The 25,861-nt window shown below is 44.7% G+C and overlaps 1 protein-coding gene across 1 annotated transcript in view; it reads left to right on the forward strand.

Annotated features, from left to right (window-relative positions):
• Window positions 1–4,790: 4,790 nt before the first annotated feature.
• The window catches only part of Hsd17b3 (hydroxysteroid (17-beta) dehydrogenase 3), a 31,326-nt gene continuing 10,255 nt past the window's right edge, over window positions 4,791–25,861 (forward strand). The window contains 6 exon segments of the mRNA NM_054007.1: window positions 4,791–4,953; window positions 6,769–6,815; window positions 18,313–18,388; window positions 20,372–20,479; window positions 21,894–21,961; window positions 25,687–25,722. Of these exon segments, the coding sequence (NP_446459.1) occupies window positions 4,812–4,953; window positions 6,769–6,815; window positions 18,313–18,388; window positions 20,372–20,479; window positions 21,894–21,961; window positions 25,687–25,722 (477 nt within the window). The 5' untranslated portion in view covers window positions 4,791–4,811.

Raw genomic sequence — 25,861 nt, forward strand, 5'->3', positions numbered from 1 at the left:
TCCTGAGTTCAATTTCCAGCAACCCACATGGTGGCTCACAACCATCTGTAATGGGGTCTGATGTCATCTTCTGGTGTGCATGAAGACAGCTACAATGTACTCATAAAATAAACAAATCTTTAAAAAAAAACAAACTTCTAGAACATGACACTGGGAGCTTCCAAACTATTGTTAGAACATCTTCAGTATTTCTTCTGAAACCCTGAGACCAGAAATCACTCACTCAGAGAAGTGAAGAACAGTTTTTGCTGTCTTTCAAAGTTGTTTTCCTGATCTCTAAATTTTATTCTTAGAATCTTTCAGAAATGATTTTCCTCCTTTTCCACATTTGGCCAGCAGAGGGCACCCTAAGAGCAGCATTTGTATCTGGGTGGAAAGTAACCCTTTTCCCTGTAGAAAGGCAGATGGAATCGCCAGTCAGGGTTCTGAATTACGGTTGGGAGGGGGCTGTTGGGTGCAAAATAAAGATTCTTGCCCCACGAGTCTGATGAACTGAATTTGATCCTCAGAACCTATGGTGTAAGGCGCAAACTGGATCCTGAAAGCAAACTGGACCTCGACATTAGCTCCAGAGACACTTGGGCCCCTTCATTTGGCTATCGGACTATTAAAAGAGTGGTCTCCAGTGAATTGGAATTTCCCTGGGAACCGCATTTTGGGGAAGGAAAAAGCTGAAGCCTAGTGCCAGCCACAGAGGAATTTGCCACCCAGGAAGCAATTTTAAGCATATATAAAATACAGATCGTCTTGCCCTGGGCAAACTCTCTGAGACATTATTCTGAGCGCTGAGCAGAGTGGTAGCCCTACTCACATGCAAGTTAGGGCACCTTGTGGATAGACTAGAACCCAGACAATGATGTGTCAAGGATGGGCAGGACCACTACTTAACCAGGACTTCTTACGCACGTGTAACCCTTGCTCTCTGGGTTTCCTGGTGTAAACCTGCTAGGGACTGGGGTCAGCCCATGAACACTTAATCATACCTGTGTGTTGGGCTTCAAAGGTACTGAGTATGGAGGCTGGAGCTAATTTCTGCTGCTGCTGCACTCTGTGTGGATGGTCACTGACCCTGCGTTGGGAAGACAGTTTACATTTGATGTTTATCTCTAGAGTCTGTCCTATGCCTTTTCCCCTTTGGAGATGAAATGTAACCATAAGTATAGCAGCCTCCTGTGATGTTTGTAAATCCACCTAGGAAATTATCAGCTGAGATTGGTTTGGGGACACTCCTTAGATTTACAGCTCGTAGAAATGGAAGCAACCTTGTGGCTTGAATGAGAAATGTCTCCCATAGGCTCACACATTTGAACACTTGGCCGCCAATTGGTGGCAGCACAGTTAAAGGAGAGTAGGGAGACCTGTTGGAGTAGGCACAGCACTGGGAATGGAGGGGCTTTGAGAATTCCTAGCCTAGTCCCACTTCCTGTTCTCTCTCCAGTTCTCACCCAATGTGTGAATAAAGAGTGATCTGTCCGTTTCCTGGCATACAGTCCTGCTCTTATGTTTTCCCTGCCATGATGAACTGTATCCCCTCGGGAACTGTAAGCCAGGACAAACATCTTCTCGGGATTTCCTTTTGTCAGGGAATTTTATCACGGTACGGACGAAGTAGCTGATGTGGGCTTCATGTGGGTTGTGTGATTTCAAACATTTCAGTTGTCCAAAAGAAACACAATGTCCATGAAAAGAAGAGTCCTGTCTTAGTCACGTTTTGCTGTGATGAAACACTATGACCAAAGACATTTGGGGAGGAAAGGGTTTATTTAGCTTACACTTCCACATCACTGTTCATCATCAAGGAAGCTGGGACAAGAACACAAAAAGGACAAGAACCTGGACACAGGAGCTGATGCAGAGGCCATGGAGGGGTGCTGCTTACTGGCTTGCTCCCCAAGGCTTGCTCAACCTGCTTTTTTGTAGAACCAAAGGCCACCAGCTTAGGGGTGGCCCCACCTACAATGGTCCTCCCCCATCAATAACTAATTAATAAAATGCGTGCCTACAGCCTGGTCTTACGAAGGCATTTTCTTAATTGAGTCTCCCTCCTCTCAGATGACTTTAGCTTGTGTCACAAGTTGATGCAAGACTATCCAGGACAAATCCCAAAAAACTCTTCAAAGGAAGTGACGCTGTTTGGAACAATATGGAAGAAACACTCAGAGACACTCTTGAAAGTGTGCTTCTTTTTATTTAGAACAACAGGCTTAATCATAGGCCTTTAGCTTTGCAGAAGAAACCAGAGAAAACACAACTAAGAAGAGGTCTCTTAAGATCTGAACAAATTGGTCTCAGTCAGACACGGAATGAGGCAACCCAGTAAGCACAGCTCGAATATAAAGTCGCCTGGAAACTGGAGCTGGAGCGGGGCATGTTATGCCAAAAGGCACAGAGAGATTGCTGCAAACAGTGGGAGCTATGTGTGGAGCCCACGCCTCAAATCCCAGTTTTTCCGAGGCTGAAAGAACAATACAGAGTATCCGTGAAACCGTTCTCTGAAAAGATAAAAATTGGCAAACCCTTGGACAAATTAAGCAAAAGAGAGAAGACCCCATGATTTAAAATTAGACAAAAAAAGGGGATATTAAGTAGATATCGCCAAAACCCAGAGGATTATTGAAATTTTGTATCCTGATGAAATTATAAAACCTAGAAAAAAAGTAGACAGGATTTTAGGCACAGGCTGTATCACCTACAGAGTTGAACTAAGAGAATATAAACAACCAAAAAAATAATAGTTGGTGATGAGGCTGGAGGAGTAATAGTCTCCCAACAAAGAACGTCAAAGAACTGGGTGGGTTCAGTCCTGAATTGTATCATATCTCCAGATGCACACTGTCCCACAAAACTGGGAGGGAAGAAACGCTTCTAAACTCATGGCAAGAAGCTAGCTCCAGTCTGATGCCAAAGCTGGGTGGTGAGGCCACACGAGAGCAAGCTACAGACAATTTCCCTGATGAATACAGATGGAAAACTCCTCAGTAAACAACAGGTTAAAATGACGAAACCCCAGGAGGAGGTTTCACCCCTGGAGCGCTGAGATAATTCAATAGCTACAAATGATTAATGCAACAAAACTCAACATCCTTCATGACTAAAAACCATAATCAGGAGCAGCAGGATCAGACCTTCCCCACGATGACAATGACGATGATGACGACACCTACCTGTGAAAAACCAGCAGTGACTATTGTACCAAACGGGGAAAAGTAGAAAGGATTTCTTCTAAACCAGAGACAAGAAAGGCTGTCCACTCGGTCCACTAATTTAGTGATTGCAGTAACTACAGCTGTGCTCTAGTATCTTGTTCCTTCTCTCCACTCTCTTTTCTTCCCCCAGAGAGTCTCAAGTAGCCCAGGCTGTCCTTGAATTCACAATGTAGCCAGTGATAACCTTGAACTTCTGGTCTTCCTACCTCCACCTCCGGAATGCTGTGATTAGGGCCGTGTGTCCTGTGCCTGGTTTACGCAGTATGGAGGATCAAATGTAGGCTTTTGCAGGCTAAGCAAATACTCCACCAACGGAGCTATGCGTCTAACCCTGGAATGTGACCTAAAAGTTTGTCCTTTTTGCTTTACCTTTGCTGATAATGATATCTTGGGTCATCGCTTTGGCAACAGTAAGCTTGGAAACTTTGAGTGTCTAGTGGAGCTTCCTGTGTGAACACATGTGTAAGCCAGGAAGAGCACCAGAAATAGCTGGTGCAGTTCAGGAGCTAAAACTTATTAAGTTATATTAAACTTAAGTATGACCAAATATAGAGTTGGTGGCTACAGTGTTGGTTTTTCCAATGTCTTTTCTACTACTTGTCAAGGAATGTCACATGCAGTTTATTATAATCAATTAATCATTAAGATTAACTCTTGTATTTGCAATGGTGACCTTAATCTCAAAACTCTGGCTCAGCAACCATGGAGGAAATTTGCCCACCGACCTTCATATGCCCCTCCTCACTCTCTTTCAAATATACGGCCTCTTTTTTTTTTTATTAATTGCTATTGCATTGTTATTGTTTAAAAATGTAAATATTAATACATATGTACATATACATACAAACACATATTCCTAAATACTATCTGCTTAGTCTGTATAATTTTTTTGTATGTTTTCAGGGATGACCACTTGGTATTAGATAATCAATCAGTGTGCTCTTCCCTGGGAAAGACTTGTACTTCTTAGTAGTTTGTAAGTCTTGTGTAGGGTTGAGGGCTGGTGGACTTTTCCAGGTCTACTTTGGTAATACCTACCGGCGTTGTCTTTATTTGGTCAGTCATGCTGGTGAGGCTTTATGGTATCTTTTGGCATTAGTAACGAAAGACTCTTTCCAAATGGCCAGTGTTTCCCTCTGAATACTGCCTTCTCATGGGACTGCAGAACTCATAAGCTCCATCACCCCCCAACATCCCCACCACTCTGGGGATCGGGCTTTTAATGCAGAGATGTTTGGAGATCAAGTCATAAGAACAAGTCTCTTTGGAGACTCCAGACCCAAGTATCCCAGAGTGCCATGTTTCTTCTCTCTGGGCTTCACTTTTCTTCAAGTCTACTGTCTCCTTTACTGAGCAACTCCACAGCCACAAAAGCCTAACCATGCCATACAAATATTATTAAGAAGACTTGGTTCAAAAGCCTGTGAATCACAAGGTTACATAAAGAAGTTACTCTAATCTAAATGCCCCCGGATACATGGAACACACCCAGAGCCTCCTGAAAGATCTGGCGGGCTCCCAGGCTGCCTGCACTGGGAGTCACACAGGGGGTAAGGGCCAGGTCTCAGCAGCCAGGTCTCTAGCAAGACAGCCACAGAGGAGGTCATGGAACAGTTCCTCCTTTCCGTGGGGCTGCTTGTGTGCCTCGTTTGCCTGGTGAAGTGTGTGAGGTTCTCCCGGTACCTTTTTCTGAGCTTCTGCAAGGCTTTACCAGGGTCTTTCCTGAGATCAATGGGACAATGGGCAGGTAAGAGGATTCTCTGAGTCTTTTCTTATTCTTATGTCTCAGAATGATTTCACACATGTAATGGTGTAGCTAGACAGCATGAGTGGAATCAAGGTTTGGATCAGGAGATGGGGGGGGGTGCTGCCCCTCAGGTTTCACTCAGGTGTCTGTTACTTGGCTAGATTTACTTCTTTTTTTGGAGGTTTTTCTGGTAATACAAATAATAAACCAAGTTCTCCTCTACAGAATTCCAGATTCTGTGTGCTTACATTTTGTTAAAGGGTGTTTCAAAAAATTTGAAATCCAAATGTTAATTTATCTTTTTAAATGCATTCTGTGCCTCTGTTCACTAAACTTGGCAACTTTGTAAACTTTCTCATAGATTCTTTTTTTTTTTTTGATGACCACATGAGAATTGTTTAGGATGAACCCATTGAACCCATGGATTTCTAACTCATGTTTCTTACACTTCCACTGTCTGTGCACATGTGTACATATGTGTACACGAGTATATGGTATGCACACACATGTGTTTGCTGCCTATATTAAACTTACTAAGCCACTGAGATTGTATATTCTGGATCCGAATACCCTACTGGGCACAATCAAATGCCCATGTGCCTGTGCAACTGGACCTCTGTACAGCCACTGCCCACTTAGCCCTTCTAAGAACACTCCCCAAAGAGCAGTTAAGATGCAGCCAGAAACTGTGGCTTCAAAGTGAAAAGTATTATCTTAGCTTGTTTGAGAGTCAAGAATGAGTAGCATTATCATGAGCAAATATGTGATGTCTTCAAGGCACAGACAAACCAGGGAGGGAACTGATTTCAAGTAGGGAACATGAAACTCCAGGAACAAGGCTGGAAAATAGCCAGAGGAAAGCATACTGATATCCATGCTCAATAAACTCAACTCTTTTGTTAATATTATTGTTAAAAAAAATAACAGGTTTTTAATGAACATTTTTTTTAAAAAAATGTGCCCTGGGGTTGGGGATTTAGCTCAATGGTAGAGCGCTTGCCTAGGAAGCGCAAGGCCCTGGGTTCGGTCCCCAGCTCCGAAAAAAAGAACCAAAAAAAAAAAAATGTGCCCTAAAAAAAGTGTGCCCTTGGTGCCAAGGTCAGCTGCAGGTGGGTATATTTGTGGTGAATTGTGAAACGTGTAATTTTGGTCATCTGTCTCCAATTTTGGAAAGAAAGGGTTTGAAGGCCTGTGAGATTATTAGGTACTAATAATAGACAGTGGTATTGGGGATTAGCTATCCAAGGCCCTCAGGTCCCTGCACACACACACACACACACACACACACACACACACACACACACACACACACACGTCCCCCTTCCTGTGTCCTCTTTGCTAGGTTTCCTATCTTCCACAGGCATTGAGGGCTGCTGACCTATGGGGTGGAGGAGGGGAGGGACCAGACTTCACTTCTCAGAAGGAACCCTGAGGTGCTCTTAGAGTGAGCACTGGGCAGGAATGAATCAGTAATAGGGTTCATGCTTGTCTTTGAGGCACTAACTTTGCACTGCCCCAAGTCTTAAGAAGCCTGGATAGAATACTTGTTGGCTGCATGTCATAGTGTGTTTTCTAGACAGATCCCTCCAAACACCCTACACACACACACACACAACCCCCCAAAGACAAAACAAAAAACCCTTCACTTCCAGGGTTCTGTCCAGGTTACCAAAGACTGGAAACCTTGGGATGGAGCAATGTGGCTTTGTGGCAGTGAGCATTCTAGATAGAGATGGACAAGAGACTGTGGCCATGAGAGAGAGGCTTGAGGATGTGTCTGTCCTCTTGCTTCAAGGCTGTCTCCATTTCTTTCAGTGATCACCGGAGCAGGCGATGGCATCGGGAAAGCCTATTCATTTGAGGTGAGGTGGCTGCTTTTTGTGGTGTGAATTTTGGAGACTGGGTCTTGCCGTGTCTCACGGGCTGACCTCAGCTGTATCTCCCGAGTTAGCTTTTTAAGTAGCTGAGACTACAGGTGAGTTCGACCAGCCTAGCTTTGAAGCTACCCTCTAGGCAACCATCCCCCCCTTGTCATAAGCATCCACCCCACCCATCACTTTCCTGTGTACAGAGGTCATAGACATTCATTTAAGAAGTAAAGCACCTTTAGTATGAGAGTAAACTAAAAAAAAAATTATAATCTCATTTCTTAGACACTTAAAAAGATTTATTTTATGTGTGTTTATGTGTGTATGCCACTTATGTACCCAGAAGATGGCATCAGATTCCTTCAAGCTGGTGTTACAGGTGGTTGTGAGCCACCAATGTGGTGTTAGGGACCAAAATGGTCTTCTGGAAAGGCAGCAAATGCTTTTATAACTGAGCCATCTCTCTAGTCTCTGGATGCTCTCTAAAACAATCCAGCCAGTCAACAAACTAATGACACGTCAAAGTACCAGTGCCTCCATTTAGGTTTTAAGGATTTATGGGGGCATTTGGTGTTTTCTGGTTTTAATTGTACAATAGTGTTTAGATATTTAAATGTGCCTTTAAAAATGTAAACGCAACCTGGCATGGTGGTGTACACCTTAATTGCAGCACTTGGGAGGCAGAGGCAGGAGGATTTCTGTGAGTTCAGGGCCAGTGTGGTCTACATAGCGAGTTCCAGAAAAGCCAGGGCCACATAGTGAGACCCTGTCTTAAAATAAGTAAGTAAATACATCCCTTTTATTTATCCCATACAAATAGGGAACATACTAGCTCAAAAATTATGTAGATTAGATGTATCATGTATAGCTTTTGTTTCGAAAGCACTGGGGAGGCAGAGACGGGGACTCCCCCAGGCTAACTGACCAACTAGGCTAGATAATCAACGAGGTCTGGGTTCAGCAAGACTTGTTGCTGCAGTCAATACATTGGAGAATGATTGACAAAGAAAACTTCAGGTCTCCACATGCTACACGCGTGCTAGCCTGCACACATAAGTGAGCCCATGTGCATTTAATCGCTCATACACACCACACATGAACACAGAGAAAAGTGTGTAAGTCTTGATAAAGAATGCTGTAAAACTTCAGTGAGAGGAGTCAGTCTCCTAAACAAGGGAGTCAGATATTCAGAACTTGTCAACTTCCCCCAAATTTCTTTCAAATCCCATGTCATACACATCATTGCTTTTTAAGTTATATTTAGTTGTTAGCATTTCCTTATGTCAAAAATATTGCCTTTAATTTTATTTATGTGTTTTTCACATATATTTATTTGTGTGTGTGTGTTTGTGTGTGTGTGTGTGTGTGTGTCTGTCTGTCTGTCTGTCTGCCTGTCTGTGTGTGAGTGCCATGGTATGCATGTAGAGGTCAGAGGACAACTGCAGAATCCATTTTCTCCTCCATCAAGTGGGTTATGCAGAGAACTCAGGTCATCGAGCTTGGTGGCAAGTGGCGCTACTCACTGAACCATCTGTCCGGCCCCCAAAATACTATTTTTAAAAGGAGACATAATATTCTCTCAAATGAAGGCCTGTGACTCAGTCATTTTTTTTCTCACCAGAAATTTTAAGTTAATATCCTAATTTTTCTTCATTCTTCATAAAACTGGAAAGGCAGCTCAGCGGAGGGGCGGAATTGTGGACACACAGGCTCCTGTGGTCTCAGTGACTTGTAGAGATCCATAGTAAGCTCGGCCACCCTAGCCTGCCCCAGTTCTCATACGAATGTAGCCGTAAGCTGGGCAGTCCAGACGACTCACAGTTCCCAAGGCTCAGAGGCCCCATGGTGCTCACTGCTCATCCTGGGTTACAGAGGGCAAACCTCAATGGGCGGCCAGGAACCAAGCTCTGGGAATATTCTAAGGGTGCTAACCCTACAACATGGGTTCTACCCTTGTGAGCTAATTTTGCAGCATGCGAAGACCTCCCCTTTGGCTGTTTTCAAAGCAAGGGTTAGGTTTCGATAAGTAGATTTAGAGAGGATGCTATCCTACCTCTCCATCCCAGAGGCTGCTGTCACAGTAAACCACACTGTGTGACATAGCAGCTCCAGGTGTCCTGGAGCCTCTCTATACACACTTTGGATGTGACACATCTCGTGTACATCATTTAAAAGGCTCCCAGGTGCTGGCACAGAGCATCCGTGCCCAGATTTCACCCCAACAGGAAAATGTGTGGCCTTTGGTCATCTGAGTTCTTCATGCTTATGCTAATGCATATAAGGATGTCCCCTCAACCACTACTGGCTGGTCCTTGATGATGAGTGGTCACATTTGAGTGTGGAGAATAGAAAGAGGGCTCAGCAACAGCTTTCCAAAGCCGCGTCTTCTGTTGTCAAAAAACTGAAAGGGAAAGGGTTGGTGAGGTTCCTCAATGGGTAAAACCATTGATGCCTGGCAACCTGAGGTTTAATCCCAAAATGGAAAGAAAGAACCAATTCTAACAGGTTGTTCTCTGACTTCCAGACATGTGTCTCTGTCTCTGTCTCTGTCTCTGTCTCTGTCTCTGTCTCTCTGTCTCTCTGTCTCTCTGTCTCTCTCTCTCTCTCTCTCTCTCACACACACACACACACACACACACACAAACACACACCCCATCCTCAACCTTTCTACCCCAATATCCCACACTCACATCCCACCACATACGTTCCATACCATCCCACACACTATGTATATGATGAGTGGACACACACACACACACACACACACACACCACACACGTACACACACCACTCCCTACACCTACCTCCCACACCAAACCATACCACACCACACTCACGCACATATGCTAAATATAATAAAAAATGTTTAATCGAAAGACGTCTCTCTCACTGCTATGATGTGGATCACAGAGCTCGAGTGTTCCTGTGGTTGTCGTGTCATTGTTGTGCGCCCCCCACAAAGGCACATTTATGGCCTGTGGTCCTACTGGTAGGACGTTGGGTAGACCTATCAATTCCCAGCTGCCCTGAAATGAGTAGCTTTCCCCTGCAAGGTTTGCTCACCACAGGTCCATAAGAAAGGGGTCCTTGGCCACTGCTAGGCACTCCTGTAACCTGGGGCCAAAGTGAACCTTGATGCCTTTTAAGTTGTTTATCTCAGGTACTCTGTCACAGTGACAGAAAATGGACATGCTGTGTTACATTTAATACACTGGTTTCCTATTTCAGATCAGGGCTCAGGAGAGGCCCAAACCACCCACCATCTGTGGCCTTAACCTCTGTGGGTTGCTGAGCTACCTGGATTCATTCAGATTCCCCATTCTTCCCTCAAATCCATGCTAACCTGACTGACTTAGAGATCCCAAAACAATGCTGCCTAAGCTGTTCATTCTTTTGCCATCTTAGAAAGCAAGGGTCAGGAGTCAGGTGCTGGGAGCTGGATGAGATGTCAGTGCTCACCCTGACCGGATCTGTTGACATCATCTGGCAGATGAAGTGATCCGCCATCCCTGGGCTTTTGAGTCACTGCCAGCACCAGGGAGCTCTGTGAGCCTGTGTCCTGACGTTCTGTTCTGTCCTTGGCTAGTTCTTGCTTTCTTCTTCTGTACAAACCTTTTCATCTTTCCTTGTGTCTTACTTAAAAGATAATTTTTTTTCGAGTTCATGCAGGCTTTTCTTCCTTCCAGAAAGTCCATTTTTTTCTCTCCTGCTAACGACTGCTTCGGATTATGGGGTGATATGGATTCCAGAGCTGAGAACCAACCAGCTATACGGGTATTCTGACCTCTGGCCATCATTGACTGAATCTAGTTCAACCAATGGGAGGTGGTAGCATTCTCACCTGGGCACGGGTTAAACAGGATGGGGAGGGCAGAATGCTGTGTAGAGAAGACTTTCCAAGTTTAGCTTCTATTTGCTTTGAACATTTAAATTGGGGCTGGAAAGACAGTTCACTCATTACGAGAGCTTGCTGCTCTTACCAAGGATCTGAGTTTGGTTCCCAGCACCCACATGGTGGCTCATGAACATCTGTCACTTGAGTTCAAGGGGATCAGCCATCCCCCTTCTGACCTCCAAGGGCATTGCGAGCACGTGAAGCACAGAAACACAGGCCAAATACCCATACACGTAAATAAATACAATTTAAAATTGTGTTTCCTTTCCAGACATTTGGTTTCACATATATTCTCTGTCTCTCTGTCTGTCTCTGTCTGTCTGTCTGTCTCTGTCTGTCTGTCTCTGTCTGTCTCTGTCTCTGTCTCTCTGTCTCTCTGTCTCTCTGTCTCTCTCTCTCTCTCCCTCTCTCTCCCTCTCTCTCTGTGTGCATGAATTGGAGACTTTGTTAGGGTTCTCTAGAGAAACCAAACTAATTAGAGAGAAGAAAGGAAGGAGGAGAGAAAGAGAGTAGATGTGAGAGCAAGAACAGAATATGTATATCTGGGGAGAGATCTTTTAAAAAGAAATCAGTTCACATCACTCTGGAAGCTGGTGTATTCAAGATCTGCAGGGTGGAATGGAAGGCTGCAAATCTGGGTGGGAGGAGGTTCCCTCACATTATGGAGGGCAAATACCTAAGTTAAAAATCTTCTGAATATGTTATTCCCAACAAAAATACGCATTACATGACAAGTGTGGCAGCACACACCGGTAACCCCTGCCTGCACTTGGGAAGAAGAAGCAGAAGTTGCCTTCAGCTCCATAGCAACTTCGAGTTCCTCCTGGGCTACATGAGATCCTCTTCCTAAAGACCAATGAATAAAAATCAAAAGGCAATAATAAAAGATACACATTCACACTTCACAGAAGCACATGGAATGATTAATGTTTGCCACATGTCTGGGTACCATGCTCTACTCAGGGTGACACATGGAACAAGCCCCCCCTGGAGAATGGGAGAACTTGTGCTTTTCTTTTCTTTTCTCTTTAAACATTTATTTATTTGATGGACGTGAGTACACTGTCTTCCAACATCATAAAAGGGCATGGGATCCCATTACAGATGGTTGTGAGCCACCATGTGGTTGCTGGGAATTAAATTCAGGACCTCTGAAAGAGCAGTCAGTGCTCTCAACCGCTGAGCCATTTCCTTCTGTTATTTCTTTCTTACCATGTCTCTCTCTCTCTCTCTCTCTCTCTCTCTCTCTCTCTCTCTCTCTCTCTCTCTCTCTCATACACAGCTCTAGCCACTTCCTCTCTACTTAGAGAGTATCCTCTGTTTTGTTTTGTGGTTTGTTTGTTGGTGTGTCATGTGCGTGTGCGTGTGTATGTGTGTGCGTGAGTGTGTGTAGGTGACGGGTCTGTAGACAAAGTCTTCCCATGGCTTTTCTTCACTCAAACTCAATGTGATGGTCTTGAACCCCCAATCCTCCTGCCTCCACTTCCAGGGTAGCAGGATTATAAATGTGCACCACTATTTCTGCCTAAGAAATTTTACTCAGTGGATGAGCTTAATAGTAGAATGAAACAGATTAAAAAAAAAACTGTGAACTTGTAGAAATTATCTTACTCTAAGCAACAGCAAAAATCGTTAGAGCAGGGGAGGGGCAACCTCAGAGATGCCTGTAGACAGCTCCCAGTGTTCATTTTTTTCTACCAGCAATCTTTCTGACCTTGACAATTGTGTTTCCTCTAGTGGAGTTCCTGAAATACCTATCTGGCTTATAGAAATCTCCCTCTCCCTCTGTCTGTCTGTCTCTGCATTTCTGTCTGTCTCTGTCTCTGTCTCTTTGTCTGTCTCTCTGTCTCTGTCTCTCTGTCTGTCTCTCTGTCTCTGTCTCTCTTTGTCTGTGTCTCTCTCTGTCTCTTTGTCTGTCTCTCTGTCTGTCTCTTTGTCTCTGTTTCTCTCTGTCTCTCTGTCTGTCTCTCCAAGGTCTCTCTTTGAACCTAGCTAGTTAGTCTTGCAGACCCACCTGTGTCTGCCTCCCCAGCTGTGAATTGCTGGTGGGGCCTGGAATTCAGACAGCAAGGTACCTCACGCAGCCTTCTCCCAGCCTAAACACTCTCACTAAACTCTCACCAGGCTTCCCTTTTTCTGATCCTTGGCTAGAGAAAGTGAGCTTCCTTGGGGTTTGGTTCACATTCTGATTTATCCCGCTGCTCCTGCTTAATTAAACAACTGGAAATTTCAAAGTCGTGCTTAATGGCAGAAATAGAGGACTGCACATCTCTGGCTTTCCGGAAGCCTATTCTGTGCACATGTTAGTTTAATCCACATTCATCTTCCAAGTGGTTGGGGAGGCTTTGCCCCCTGTTAAAGGAATTTCAAGTATCACGCAAAGCGGGTGGGGGAGAGGGGAACGTTTGGAAGGGCTGGGCTGGGAGGCACAGGGAGGGCTTCCACCTCTGAGGCCCTTGTCTCGTCTCTCTGCACCTGAATTCCAGCCCTGTCTTCTATTCTCTGCCACACAGAGGAAGCCCTGTCTACCTCCCACCACCGAGTGTAGATTAGCAGCCACAAGCACCTTTCTTGACCCAGGCCCCCATTCAAGCCAGTATGTGCTGCAGAGATCCCGGACCAGTGGGCAATGCATTCTGGGAAAGGCCTTGATTCTTGGGGCTTAACTCTCTGAAAAGGGGCTGAAGACCCGCATATGGGGCCTGTCAGTCCCGACTTTCTCAGAATAAGATTGAGTCCTGCTTGAGCAGACAAAGGGGACAATGCTGCCCAGACAGCGCAGTGCTGTCTGAGCCCCTTTTGGCCCAGACCACTTCACATGCCCCACGGAAACTCTCCAGGAAAAGGCGCCACCAAGGAGAGGCTGGAGCCCACAGGCAAAGAGCACCCTTTGTGCTGAAAATGCAAATTGTTTTTCATTTAATGGACAACTTCCCCTTTGGGAAGCCGATGAAGAAAACTGGGAGACAAAAGTTCTTCATTCTTAAAGTCACCTTTGTGACAGAATTCCAACTTTCAGAAGTGGTGGGGGGTGGGGGACTCCGTCAGCCCAGAATTGCCACAGCTCTGGGTTTATGGTTTTTCCTCCTAATTGATATTTTAGTTTTTTTGTCAATATATCTTATTTTTAAAACTGCTTGGTGAAATCCTATTTTATCTGGCATTTCCCAGAAGAGTGGTGAAATCTGTGAACGTTTCAGATTGGAAAAGACACAAAGAAAACAACAGAAAAAAAACCATATACATGAAATAAAAATAAATGCCTTTCTCTTTTAAAAAAGAAAAAAAAAAGCAGAGAAAACTCTTAATTATATGTGGATGCAGATGCTAAGGATGTGACTGACAGTATTAAGGGACCTCGATAACATTCAGAGGGTTCTCAGATGATCGGCGATTTCCTGTCTGGAGCTCTGCTGCGTGCCCTTCCCTCTACTGTGCACTGCAGCCTTGTACTGAAGCTCCTCACACAAACAGACCGTTCTGCGTAAAGAGAAAGGTCGCCCAGGGTAGCTGTCTCACCTTCTCTTGGACAGAGAACCAGGTTCCTTAAAGGTTGTGGCATCTGCTTGATCACATTCCCAGAAGAGGCTGACCATTACCAGGACCTCTAGTATCCGAATTTACCTTGTGGGTTTAGCCTCTGCCCATTGGGCAACAGTGAGGACCCCTATGTCCCTATACCCTGCTCTCAGCTTCGCTCTCCCCTCCTTCCCTCCCAGACAGGGTTTTTCGTATAGCCTTGGCTATCCTGGAACTTACTGTGTAGATCGGGCTGGCCTCAGACTCAGAGTTCCACCTGCCTCTGTCTCCCGAGTGCTGGGATTAAAGGCATGCACCATCACTGCTTGGGTCAATTCGTGCCTTTGGTGGAGGGTATCCTAAAGAGATTCTTTTCCTTCAGAAGGCTGGGTATTTCAGTAAATGAGATAAGCCAGCAACAGTCAGATAATGTGCAAAAGAACATAGGTTTCAAAACACCCTAAGCCATGCATGTATGAGACTCACAAGGGGGCAAAACGGCTGAACTTTATGTAAGGCATAAGGAGAGAGGGAAAAGGTAGGTGGTGCAGGAAATCAGTGATATAGATGAGGGTCTCCCAGGAAGCAGCCATTGTGGTCCCTGCTGGGGAAGTGTCACACTGCAACCTGTTTGTCTGAGTGTGATGAGAGAAGCCTCTCGGCTTGCATTTCACGTTCCCTGATGGGTATTTATGTGTGTGCTGTGTTGTTGTGTTTGTGTACATTAATGTACACATGAATGCCCCTGAATTGGAGCTGGAGTTACTGGTAGTTGCAGCCATCCAACGTAGTGTTGGGAACTGAACGCCGGTCCTCTGCAAGAGTGGTATGTGCTCTTAACCACTGAGCCATCTCCTCAGCCCCTTGGTTGGTTTGTTTTTTAATATTCAATCACTTTGTCTACTTTTACAAAAGGATGACTTTTTAGAAAAGTTTGTTTTCAAAGGTCTGCAGTCTCTCTTAGTAACCAACTCGGAATATGCCACTGAGTATATTTAGTGGGAAGCTTCGATCCTAGCATAGACATGTGGGTACAGTTCTGCTCTTCATAAAGGGTCTCAGGGTATGAAGCCTCATGTCTGTTGCTGGCCATTAAAGTTGACTTCAGTTGTTCTTGAGATTCGAGGAGTGTGTGTGTGTGTGTGTGTGTGTGTGTGTGTGTGTGTGTCTGTTTACAGTACCAGTTAATTGTACCACCTTATCAGAAAGCCTGCTAACAAGGCTAATATTGAACTTCAATATTGGACTGCACTGCCAGCTTGTTCTTTATGAGACTGATATGGTCTGACGTCACCCAAGAGAAGCTGAGGGCTCTTATTCACCAAACTGTAGTCCGAAATACAGTATAGAGTCAGCCTCTTGTCACATTGATGTGAATTCGTGATGGTTGATGGCTAGAGAATTCCAGAAGCAAAAAGCACCATGGAGGTCATTATTTTCATTCCTCTTTTTTTCTGGCAGTTTGGGGGCTACTCCTCCCTAGCATGTAGGAAGACTCCCCACCCACAGACTAGCAGACACCATTCTGCAGGCAGTGTTGCTGGTGGCTGCAGAGAAACGGCCCAGAGTCCATCCTTGCATTAAAGTCTTGTGTGATGCCAGTTACCCCAATCTCCAGCTTACCTTTTCCATCTGGCCTTGTTTTAAAATATTCACCCTTGCTGAAGGTGGTCCACTGACTTTCATTGTTGGAAGAGCACCTTTATCCCTTTATTATAGCATTCTAGTATGTCCCAGTTTGGCTATGCCTTTCTCTGTCAGCAGACACTCACGTTTCCCTTACGTCTGTCCCCGTCTCCGAGAGGACAGGCTTATTAGTGGACAGCATCCGTCAGAACAGAACTGCTGAGTCATGGGCTGTTTCCTGATGGCCAGCATTACTAAGTGATGGTGTTTGTTCTCTAGAGTCTGAAGTGTCAAGGTTATAGGATCCCCATAAAAAGAGAGAACTTGACCTCCTTTAATTCTTTATTATGCAATTTTGGAAAGATTTTGTTTTTTGTTTTTGGAATGTTTGATAGAATTTACCCAGAGGATAATCTGTGATTGGATTTCTCTTTGTGGACAATTTAAAATACTAGTTTATATCCTTATTGCCTTATTATGATAATTTTGTTTGTTTGCTCGCTCTCTCTCTCTGTTTTGTTTTTCAAACAGGGTTTCTCTGTATAACAGATCCCTGGCTGTCCTGGAACTCTGTAGATTAGGCTGACCTCAAACTCACAGAGATCTGCCTGCCTCTCTGTTTCCCTAGGATTAAAGGCATGCACCACCATATCCAGCTCTGTGTGTGTGTGTGTGTGTGTGTGTGTGTGTGTGTGTGTGTGTGTGTGTGTGTTTTGTTTTTTGAGACAGGACTTCTCTACATAGCCCTGGCCTCAAACTTACAGAGATCCATCTACCTCCTGAATGCTGGGACAAAAGGCATGTGCCATCATGCCTGGAAACACTTGTGGTTTTTTTGTTGTTTTTTTTTTAAGTGGTTATAAAATTCTTCAATTTATTTCTCTTAAATCAGTTAAGAAATTTGTATTTCTAAATTCTAATTTATATTTCTATGATTTCTAAATTCTAAATTATATTTATAATAACCTCTCATTTAAAAAAACGATAATTTTAACCGTATGTGTATTAGTGGTTTGTCTGTATGTATTTGAGTGTGTTGCCTGCATAGAAGAGGATGCTGGATTCCTAGGAACTGACGTGGTTGTAAGTCACCTGATGTGGGTCCTGGGAACTGGACCTGAGTCATCTGCAAGGGCAGCAAGTGCTCTTAACTGCTGAGCCATCTCTTCAATAGCTCTGTAATGGCCTCTTAACCAATTTTAAAGAACTTTAGCAGGAATATTGTGTTTATTATAAAGGTGTCGTCTAGTTCATAGGACTCACTAGGGAGGCTCCACCTCCATTTTAGAAAATGAGAAGAAACCCAGAGAGACAAGATAGCTGGGCTCAGCCAAGCCCCAAGGGCAGTGTAGTCAGATGTTTCTACGGTCCTCCCAACTGTCCCATGGTTGTCGCTTCCTGGGACTCTTGTGGTGAATTTGATGATGTTGTCCCTAGAGCTGTTGCTCAGGTTGTAAAGCCTCTGTCTCTACCAAAGCAGTGCCACAACTACCTGACAACCTTTCAACTGATGTGTTTCATTTCCTTAATTAAAATAAAATTAAAATGTAATGTCTGTCTGTCTCTCTCCCTCTCCCTCTGTGTGTGTGTGTGTGTGTGTGTGTGTGTGTGTGTGTGTGCAGATAAATGTTGGAAAAAGAAGGAAAGAGAACAGTAACTCATGCTGAATGACTAAAGAATCACTTTATTGCCAGGGAGTAAAATTTAACTCTCTGGGATTGCAAACAGGTGCAGGGGCCAAGGGACCCAAGGAAGATTTGAAAACTGCATGCATGTCATTAGTGAGAACATCCAACATGAACAGGAGCCTGATAGTCTCTCACATGCATCTTGAGTCTCTTGGTGTGTAGCTCCTTGAGATGCTTTGTGGGAAGATAACCAGAGCTCACAGAGCCGGGTAGCCAGGCGTTGCTTGTAAGCCCTTCTACCCTGATGGCCTCCCAACAGTACTTAAAGAGCGGTGGAGGGATAGCTCAGTCCTTGCAAGCATAAGGACCTGAGTTTGATCACGGAACACACGTGAAAATGCTGGGCAGTGCCATGCACACTTGTGATTCCAGCTCTAGAGAGGTGGGGTAGAGAGACCCAGTTGGTAAGTCTCAATCTGGTTAGTCTCTGTCTCAAAAAGAAAGGTATACAGCTACTGAGGTACAACCCCCAGGCTCTGTACTTGGCTGCAGTGAGTCCCTCCAGTTTCAGATAGGGGCTCTCAGACAGTAGGCCCACATAGGAAGACTTCTTACGGTGGCTCTGGCCACATAATGTGCACACAGCCTGACTGTCACACTGCTGGCTTCAGCCTCACCCACAGTTGCTGTCTCACTCATACCTCAGGAACATCCATCACATATTAGCTCAGGGGAAGCAGGCGACTCACACGGCAAACAGGTACGTCCCTCAAGGCCTCCCATCCGCTCACCATCTTTCTGGTCTTTCCATTCCTGCCTGCAGCTGGCCAGACATGGACTCAATGTTGTACTTATCAGCCGGACACTGGAAAAGCTACAGGTCATCTCAGAAGAGATTGGTGAGTGAGGGAGATGTGTGTAAGCATGGCGCTGCCCTTCCTGTTCATACCACATCTGCTTCCTGGAGCCCGTTGTCTGTTATCTCTCCCCTGTACACTGCTGGGCCCAGGGACAAAGGGAAGGCATAGGCTGTCACTTACCCTGAGTTCTGAAACCTGAGGGAATCTGGAAGACACTCAGGCTCAAGAGGGCCATTTTCTCTGGGCCTTCACTCTCTGAATCAGCCCTGCTCAGCCAGAGCCCTTAGCTTCTGTCTCTTCCTTCAAAGCCAGGAACCAGGTCAGTTCTTCATGTGCCTGCTCTGCTCCTTGTAGGAGGATGAGAAAATACCAGCTGATGGTCATCAGGTTAAAAAAAGAAAAAGGTGGGGCTGGAGAGATGGCTCAGTGGTTAAGAGCACTGGTTGCTCTTCTTGGAGGGTCTTGGTTCAATTCCTGCACCCTGACATGGCAGTTTATAGCTGTCTGCATGTCTAGTTCCGGGGATCTCACACCCTTATAAAGATATACATTCAGGGAGAACATCAATGCACATTAAATTAAATGTAAATAATTAAATAAAAATAAAAAGACATGATTCGAGGCTGCCATATATAGTCACAAAGGTTATATATTGTACAATCCTAAAAGACATCTTTTATAGATAAGGTTTTATTAATTAAAATTGTTTAGATTGTTTTGGTAGAAATTGACCATAATCCTTAGTTCTGATATCCGACTTTTAATAATTAAGTTAATAACTAGCCAGTTTATCAATGCAAAGGCATGCATCTTTAATTATGAAGACTTTTAAAGCCATAGCAGGCTGTACTGGGCCAGCCTTGTTTCTTTGGGGGAGGTTTAGAATAGAAAATGGTTGTGGGGGTGGGGGTTATGCAGCCAAACTGTGGAGGCCCAATGCCCTTGAACTGATGAATTTGACTTTTGTTCTGTAGGTGGATAGTAGAAGTCCCTCCGATTAGGACCAGACATTCTTGAGCATTTTCCTCATAATGTTAAATGTGCTTTTTTTTTTAAATCAGGTTACTGGGAAGCAAGTCATGTCTTTTACATTAAAGGACCCCCCAAGTGCCATGCTGTGTGTCATGATTGCTTGATCCAGAGGAACTGAGTCTAGACACAAAGCTAAGGCACTTCTCAGGAGACTGGAATGCCCTACCTGTAGCTGTTACTGCTGTCTACAATTGCCTCCACCTGGCAAGTCAGCACAAAACAGCTGATAAGGCTCTAAAGGTGTTACGAGTGAAGAGTAGGTCCCTTGGACAAGTTAGTCGGCTGCTCTGATCCTCAATTTGATGCTGCGGAGAATAGGAAAAAGAATGTCTGTTCTCTCAGGGTTGTAGAGGGGCAAGCTGTCGTATAGATAGATTGTAGCGGACACCTACAAAGGATCCTGAAGGGATCTGAGTGTCTTGATGTGTGAGTGTATCAGACTAGTGTTCATAGCCTTCTTCCAGGAACTCACACTTGAGTATGTGTCAATCACCTGGTGGCTTGTGGAGACCAATCTGGCTCATTCCAGTGTGTCTAAGCCATCAGGTTTAGGGTAGAGACAGAAATATATGTGTCTAACAAGATCACCAATGATTTTGATATGACTTTGGGAAGCACAATATTAACTTTTTCTAAAAATATTTTTTTAATTTTGAAGTGTGTGTGTGTGTGTGTGTGTGTGTGTGTGTGTGTGTCTGTATGTCTGTGTGTCTGTGTGTCTGTATCTGTGTGGGAATGAGCATACGTGTGCAGGTGCTTGAAGATGTCAGAAGAGGCTTCATCCCTTGCAGCTGGAGATACAAGTTTTGTGAGCAACATGACGTGGGTATTGGGAACTGACCTCGGGTCTTCCTTAAGAGCAGAAAGTACTCTTAGCTGATGACCCATCTCTCCGGTCTCACAAAATCTATTTTTAATGTTTGGAACTTCAGGGTAAAGAGGGCTGATTGTACTCCTGCTTGCTAGAAGTATCTGTGATCTCTCATACAGAGAGGACCACTGGAAGCCGTGTGAAGGTTGTACAAGCAGATTTTACCAGAGAAGACATCTATGACCATATTGAAGAACAACTTAAAGGCTTAGAAATAGGAGTTTTAGGTGAGTAAATTAAAAGTTCAAATATTGGTGTTGCATGTATGTATGATAATAACCAGTGACACGTTAATTTGTGACAGTCTATACAAAACTCAAAACTATATTATGGCATTAAAGTGATTATTGAAGGCCCTCTTGGGAGTGAGCTGGTGCATAAAGACACTTGTCACCAAGTCTGATGATCTGAGTTCGATCCCTGGGATCCATATGGTGGAAGGCAAGAACTGAATGTTTCAAGTTTTTCTCTGAATACCACACATACATGTATCCATACAAACTCACAGACAGGGAAAAAAGGACCCACTCCTTACTCAGAAATCAAGATGTTTTCTGTATTAATAGACAAGACATCTTGCAATCACATGCAGGGTACACTGTCAGTACTACACAGAAGAAACTAAGATTTGAGTTTTAAAGTTCCCATAAATTTAAACCTTAATTACATTTTCACAAGTAAAAATATAAAAATAAATCGTTTTTGGAAAAATTGGAAAGGATGGGTAAACACATGAAGGACAATTTTTTTAAGGTCCCCCAGACTTGTGACAGCATTTTGGTACATCTTCTTATGGGTACGGATGGGGATTTTCAAAACTGGGATTGCATCTGCGTACTGTTTTGTAGCATTAAACCAGAAATATAGAGCTAGAGTGCAGCTTGGCTGGTGGAGGGCTTGCTCCATCCCCAACACCTTACAAACCAAGCATGTTGGCACACACCATAATCCAAGCACAAGGAGATTGAGGAAGGAGGATCAGAAGTCTAGGGTTATCCTCAAATGTTGTTTCCTAATGTCTTTAAGTTCTATATAGCCAATGTGTGTGTGTGTGTGTGTGTGTGTGTGTGTGTGTGTGTGTGTGTGCACATGTGGATGTCAGTGGCCAAAGTCAACTGTTTTCTTTTGTTACTCTCCACATTATATTTTGAGACAGGGTCTTTCACTGACACGGAGTTCACTGATTCTCCTAGGCTCACTGTCCAGTGAGCTCCAGCAGTGCTAGGACTGTAGGTGTACACTGTCATGTGTTTGTGAACCATCCAGTGTGGGTGTTGGGAACTGAACTCTGGTCCTCTGCAAGAGCAGCAAGTACTCTTAATCAATGAGCCAGCTCTCCTGCCCCCAGTTTGCTTGCCTCTGTCCCTCCCTTCCTCCCTCCCTCTCTCCCTCCCTTTTTCCTTCCCTTCCTCCCTCCCTCCCTCCCTTCTCTTCTGTTTTAATGTAGGTGCTGGGGAAAAAACTTAGGTTCCCATTTTGTGTAAAATGTATTGACTGGGTCTTCTCCCTAGCTTGCAGTCACTTTCCTTGTTATTAAGTCATATTGCAACGAGCACTCATGTACAGATATCCATTTGTATGCATTTCTGTGAGAAGATTTCCTACCTGTTCTCACACCCTTTGCTTGACTCTTTCTGCCAGTCAACAATGTTGGAATGCTCCCCAACCTGCTCCCAAGTCATTTCCTGAGCACGTCCGGTGAGAGCCAGGTGAGCCTCCGTCCTTTCTATCTGCTTCTCTCCCAGTCAGATATGGACCCTGGTTTGATTGCCAGGGCTAGGGGAGTGGGGGTGGTGGAAGGGAATCAGCTCAGGCCAGACTCTGCTGCATGGTGACTGTCTGCCTATCTTTCTTTTCACCTTAGAACTTGACCCACAGTCAAGTGTGTACCTTTTTGTCTCTGCTCTTCTCTGCCCATCAAAAACTTCCCAACCACGATACCTCTTTTCTGGGAATCTGTGCTCCGCCCAACAAATTTATGGCTCTAGTATCATGAGAGCAGTCAGCTCTTGGCCATTTCTGACTTCCTAGATGGTAAGATGTAGCCAGCTTACAGTGAGAGGGAGGTCTACATCTCTCAGTATCTAGGGGATTAACTCTCCTTAGAGTCTGAAGCCCATGAGCCTTCAAGTTCTTGCTCTCTACCAGGCTGTGTATATTTTTCTCCTAGATCCATCTCACTCTTCCCATCCCTTTCCAACTTTGTGTCTTCTCCTCCTCCTCTTCTTCCTCCTCCTTTTCCCTCTTCCTCTTCCTCTTCTTTTTTAAATAACATATAATCCAATTTGTGTTGCACATAGACCATCCATTGGAATGTGGTTGACCTAACAGGGCTGCATCCTTAAAGAAGCCAACTCTCCCTCTACCAGAAGCCATCAGGTGTCAATAACTCCTCAGCTTGCACTGGGGACTCATTAGCCCTCAACACTCCATGCTGGGATCTTGGCTGGCTTGATCTTGTGCAGGCAACCACTGCTGTGGGTTCCTAAGTCCGATGGCCATGTTATACCCAGGAGACATTGTCATACCTTATTCTTCTTTTTTAAATGAATTAATGAGGTTTATTAGGATTGCTTGCATGAGCATGGGTGGGCTGCTGCTTCCTAGGGCATGGGTAATTTATCAGTGGCTACACTACTGAATTAAAAATCACACACACACACACACACACACACACACACACACACACACACACACACACACACACACCAGCAGCCAGAGGCACCACAGGGAGGTATGATTCATAGTTAGTTGAATCCAAGAATGTGGAGCATGTGAATGCCCAGGGCTTGCTACTCATAGCCTAGACGCTATGGCTGGAGGCTCTGGAAGTTCAGAGAGGACAAACTCACAACTGACATTTAGGCCGGGAGAATTTTTTTTTAATGTATTGAACCGCCCTCGAAGGGGCTTGTTTACTGACCCTTTCCACAGCCCTGATCTTTGAAGCATGTGTGTTGGGTTACTGTAGTCTGAGCAGACTTCACCCTTCCATTCCTGAGTTGAGCAGGTGTCCCTCTGGTCCATTTAAGCCCTGGGTCTGCTGCTTGGCCTATGATGCCTGCTGGCCTAGTTTCCTTTCTGTTGCTGTAGTAAAACACTCTGACCAAAAGCAATTTGTGTGTGAGATGGGTCTATTTGGCTTATACTTCCAAGTCCAATCATCAAGGGAAGTCAGGGCAGGACCTCCAAATCTTGAAGGAACGCTGCTTGCTGGCTTACTCACAGGCTCATGTTTGGCCAGCTTTCTTACACAGACCAGGACTATCTGCCTAGAGATAGTTCCCCTTGTCCTGTGCTGAGCCTTCCTACATCCACCATGGTCAAGGTGATACACAGAGGTATGCACGCCCACAGACCCATTGGCCTGTTCGCTCCTCCTTTCTCAGGCGACTCTAAGCTGTATCAGGTTAGAGTCACGGGTAAGCTCACGGGAACACCGCTCACGGGAACACCGCATTGTTGATGCTCAGCTGCAGCACACTCCTCTCCAAATGCGATCTCCGTTTCTTTTTTTTTTTTTTAAGATTTATTTTTATTTATTTATTATATGTGAGTACATTGTAGCTGTCTTCAGACACACCAGAAGAGGGCATCAGATCCCATTACAGATGGTTGTGAGCCACGATGTGGTTGCTGGGAATTGAACTCAGGACCTCTGGAAGAGCAGTCAGCGCTCTTTTTTTTTTTTTTTTTTTTTGGTTCTTTTTTTCGGAGCTGGGGACCGAACCCAGGGCCTTGCGCTTCCTAGGCAAGCGCTCTACCACTGAGCTAAATCCCCAATGCGATCTCCGTTTCATACTCACTTTCAAGTCTGTCTTTCTCTTTAGCAGCTTCCATTATCCTCACACGTCTCTTTGTGCCTGTGTTTGGAGTCCTATCTATGCCTTCCTCTTTCCCCCTTTCATTCATGTCTTGGGTAAGATGATTCTTGTATTCCTAAGGGAGTAACTGTCTGGACCAAGTGTTTCCAGATTCTTGGTTTCTTGTTCAAACACACACACACACACACACACACACACACACACACACACACATACACAGAGCAATTGAAGAAGTGCAAACAGATTTAAAACTGGCCAAGAACTTCTTGAGAAGAAAATATGAAAATATCGTGTGGATCAGGTCTGCCACATGAGTACAGCCAGCACCTTGAGTTGGAGCAGTCAAGACCAGTTGTGTTTGAAGACTTCATTTATGGGGTTAGGGAAAAGAGGTAGTTTCTAAGGGTCACCATCTGGGCAATTCTCTGTTTGATCAACAGGCTTGGATAGTGTCAACCTTTGCTCACTGGATGTACTTTCCCACGATGCATCTGATTTTAATCATATGCACGTTCGATTATACATAGATAGAAGATGGCAAGTAGTGACTTTTCTCCAAAACTTCACTCAGAGGACTGACTACTGTGCAAGCATCCATAACTGACTTCTGCCTTGAAGCATACCTGCATGAAAACCAAGTCCCCAGGGGCTTGTTAAAGAGTTCTATGTTCCATTCTGTAGAGCAGTGTATGCTTGCAGCCCAGTTCGGTTGGGAGTCCCAGGCTGATGATGCTTCTCTGGGAGAGAGTTGTGCACATAACCCAAGCTGTGGTTCCAGGTTCCTAAGATGTCCCTGTTCGCCTGCTCTATTAGCATTTACTCTTCCTGTCTTCTACAGCCCAGAAACTCTATCTTGTATTATCTGACTATTCACCTTTTTATCCTAGACCCCCTTGTGCTGAGCCTTTCTCCTCCAGCTGGAAATTAAACTCTATCCTCCAGGAAGAAGAGATTCCTCCCAATAGACCCATATGTAGTTGAAAATATCCTAAGTTAAAAAAAAATTGCTCGGGGTTGGGGATTTAGCTCAGTGGTAGAGCGCTTGCCTAGGAAGCGCAAGGCCCTGGGTTTGGTCCCCAGCTCCGGAAAAAAAAAAAAAAAAAGAACCAAAAAAAAAAAATTGCTCAATTCATCTAAACTCCTGGCCAACCCAGCTCTAGACATGGCATACTAGGGAAGGATGGATTTGTCTCAGGGAAGAGAGGCTGACTGGGATGCTGTCAAGGTCCAACATGGCAGAAAGGTATTATGCCACATGCTACCAGTCCTGGAGAAATTAAACATTCAAAATTTGAAATGTGATTTCTATTGTATGTGCATTGATTTTGCTTCATCAGAAGTCAGTCTGACCATCAGAAATCAGGAAGTGTCTTCTGTTGACACTTATGGTCCTATTATTTCCTGAATTTTCAAGGCAGCTCTCCTACCAAGGCTCACATAGGACCGTAGAAAGATGTCACTGAGCCTCGCTAGGAGTCAGGATGTTCAGGAGCACATGATGAAACCCCTGGCACTTAGCTTTGGCCCACTCGATTCTTTGTTAGCACCAACTTTCCTGGGATAATAATTCTCTGAGCACTGGGCTGACTGTGTCTAATTATTTATTGCAGAGTGTCATCCACTGCAACATTACCTCCGTAGTCAAGGTACGTGCTGAACATGCATGCTAAACACGTTAATATGCAGAGCTGGAACACTCCTTGAAATGAAACTGGTCTTAAGCACAGGCTGGGCCTTATCTTTCCCGCTTTACTCCGTTCTCATGAGGAAAACACACAGCTGGGT

Source organism: Rattus norvegicus, chromosome 17 (assembly GCF_036323735.1).
Source record: "Rattus norvegicus strain BN/NHsdMcwi chromosome 17, GRCr8, whole genome shotgun sequence".
Lineage (NCBI taxonomy): Eukaryota > Metazoa > Chordata > Mammalia > Rodentia > Muridae > Rattus > Rattus norvegicus.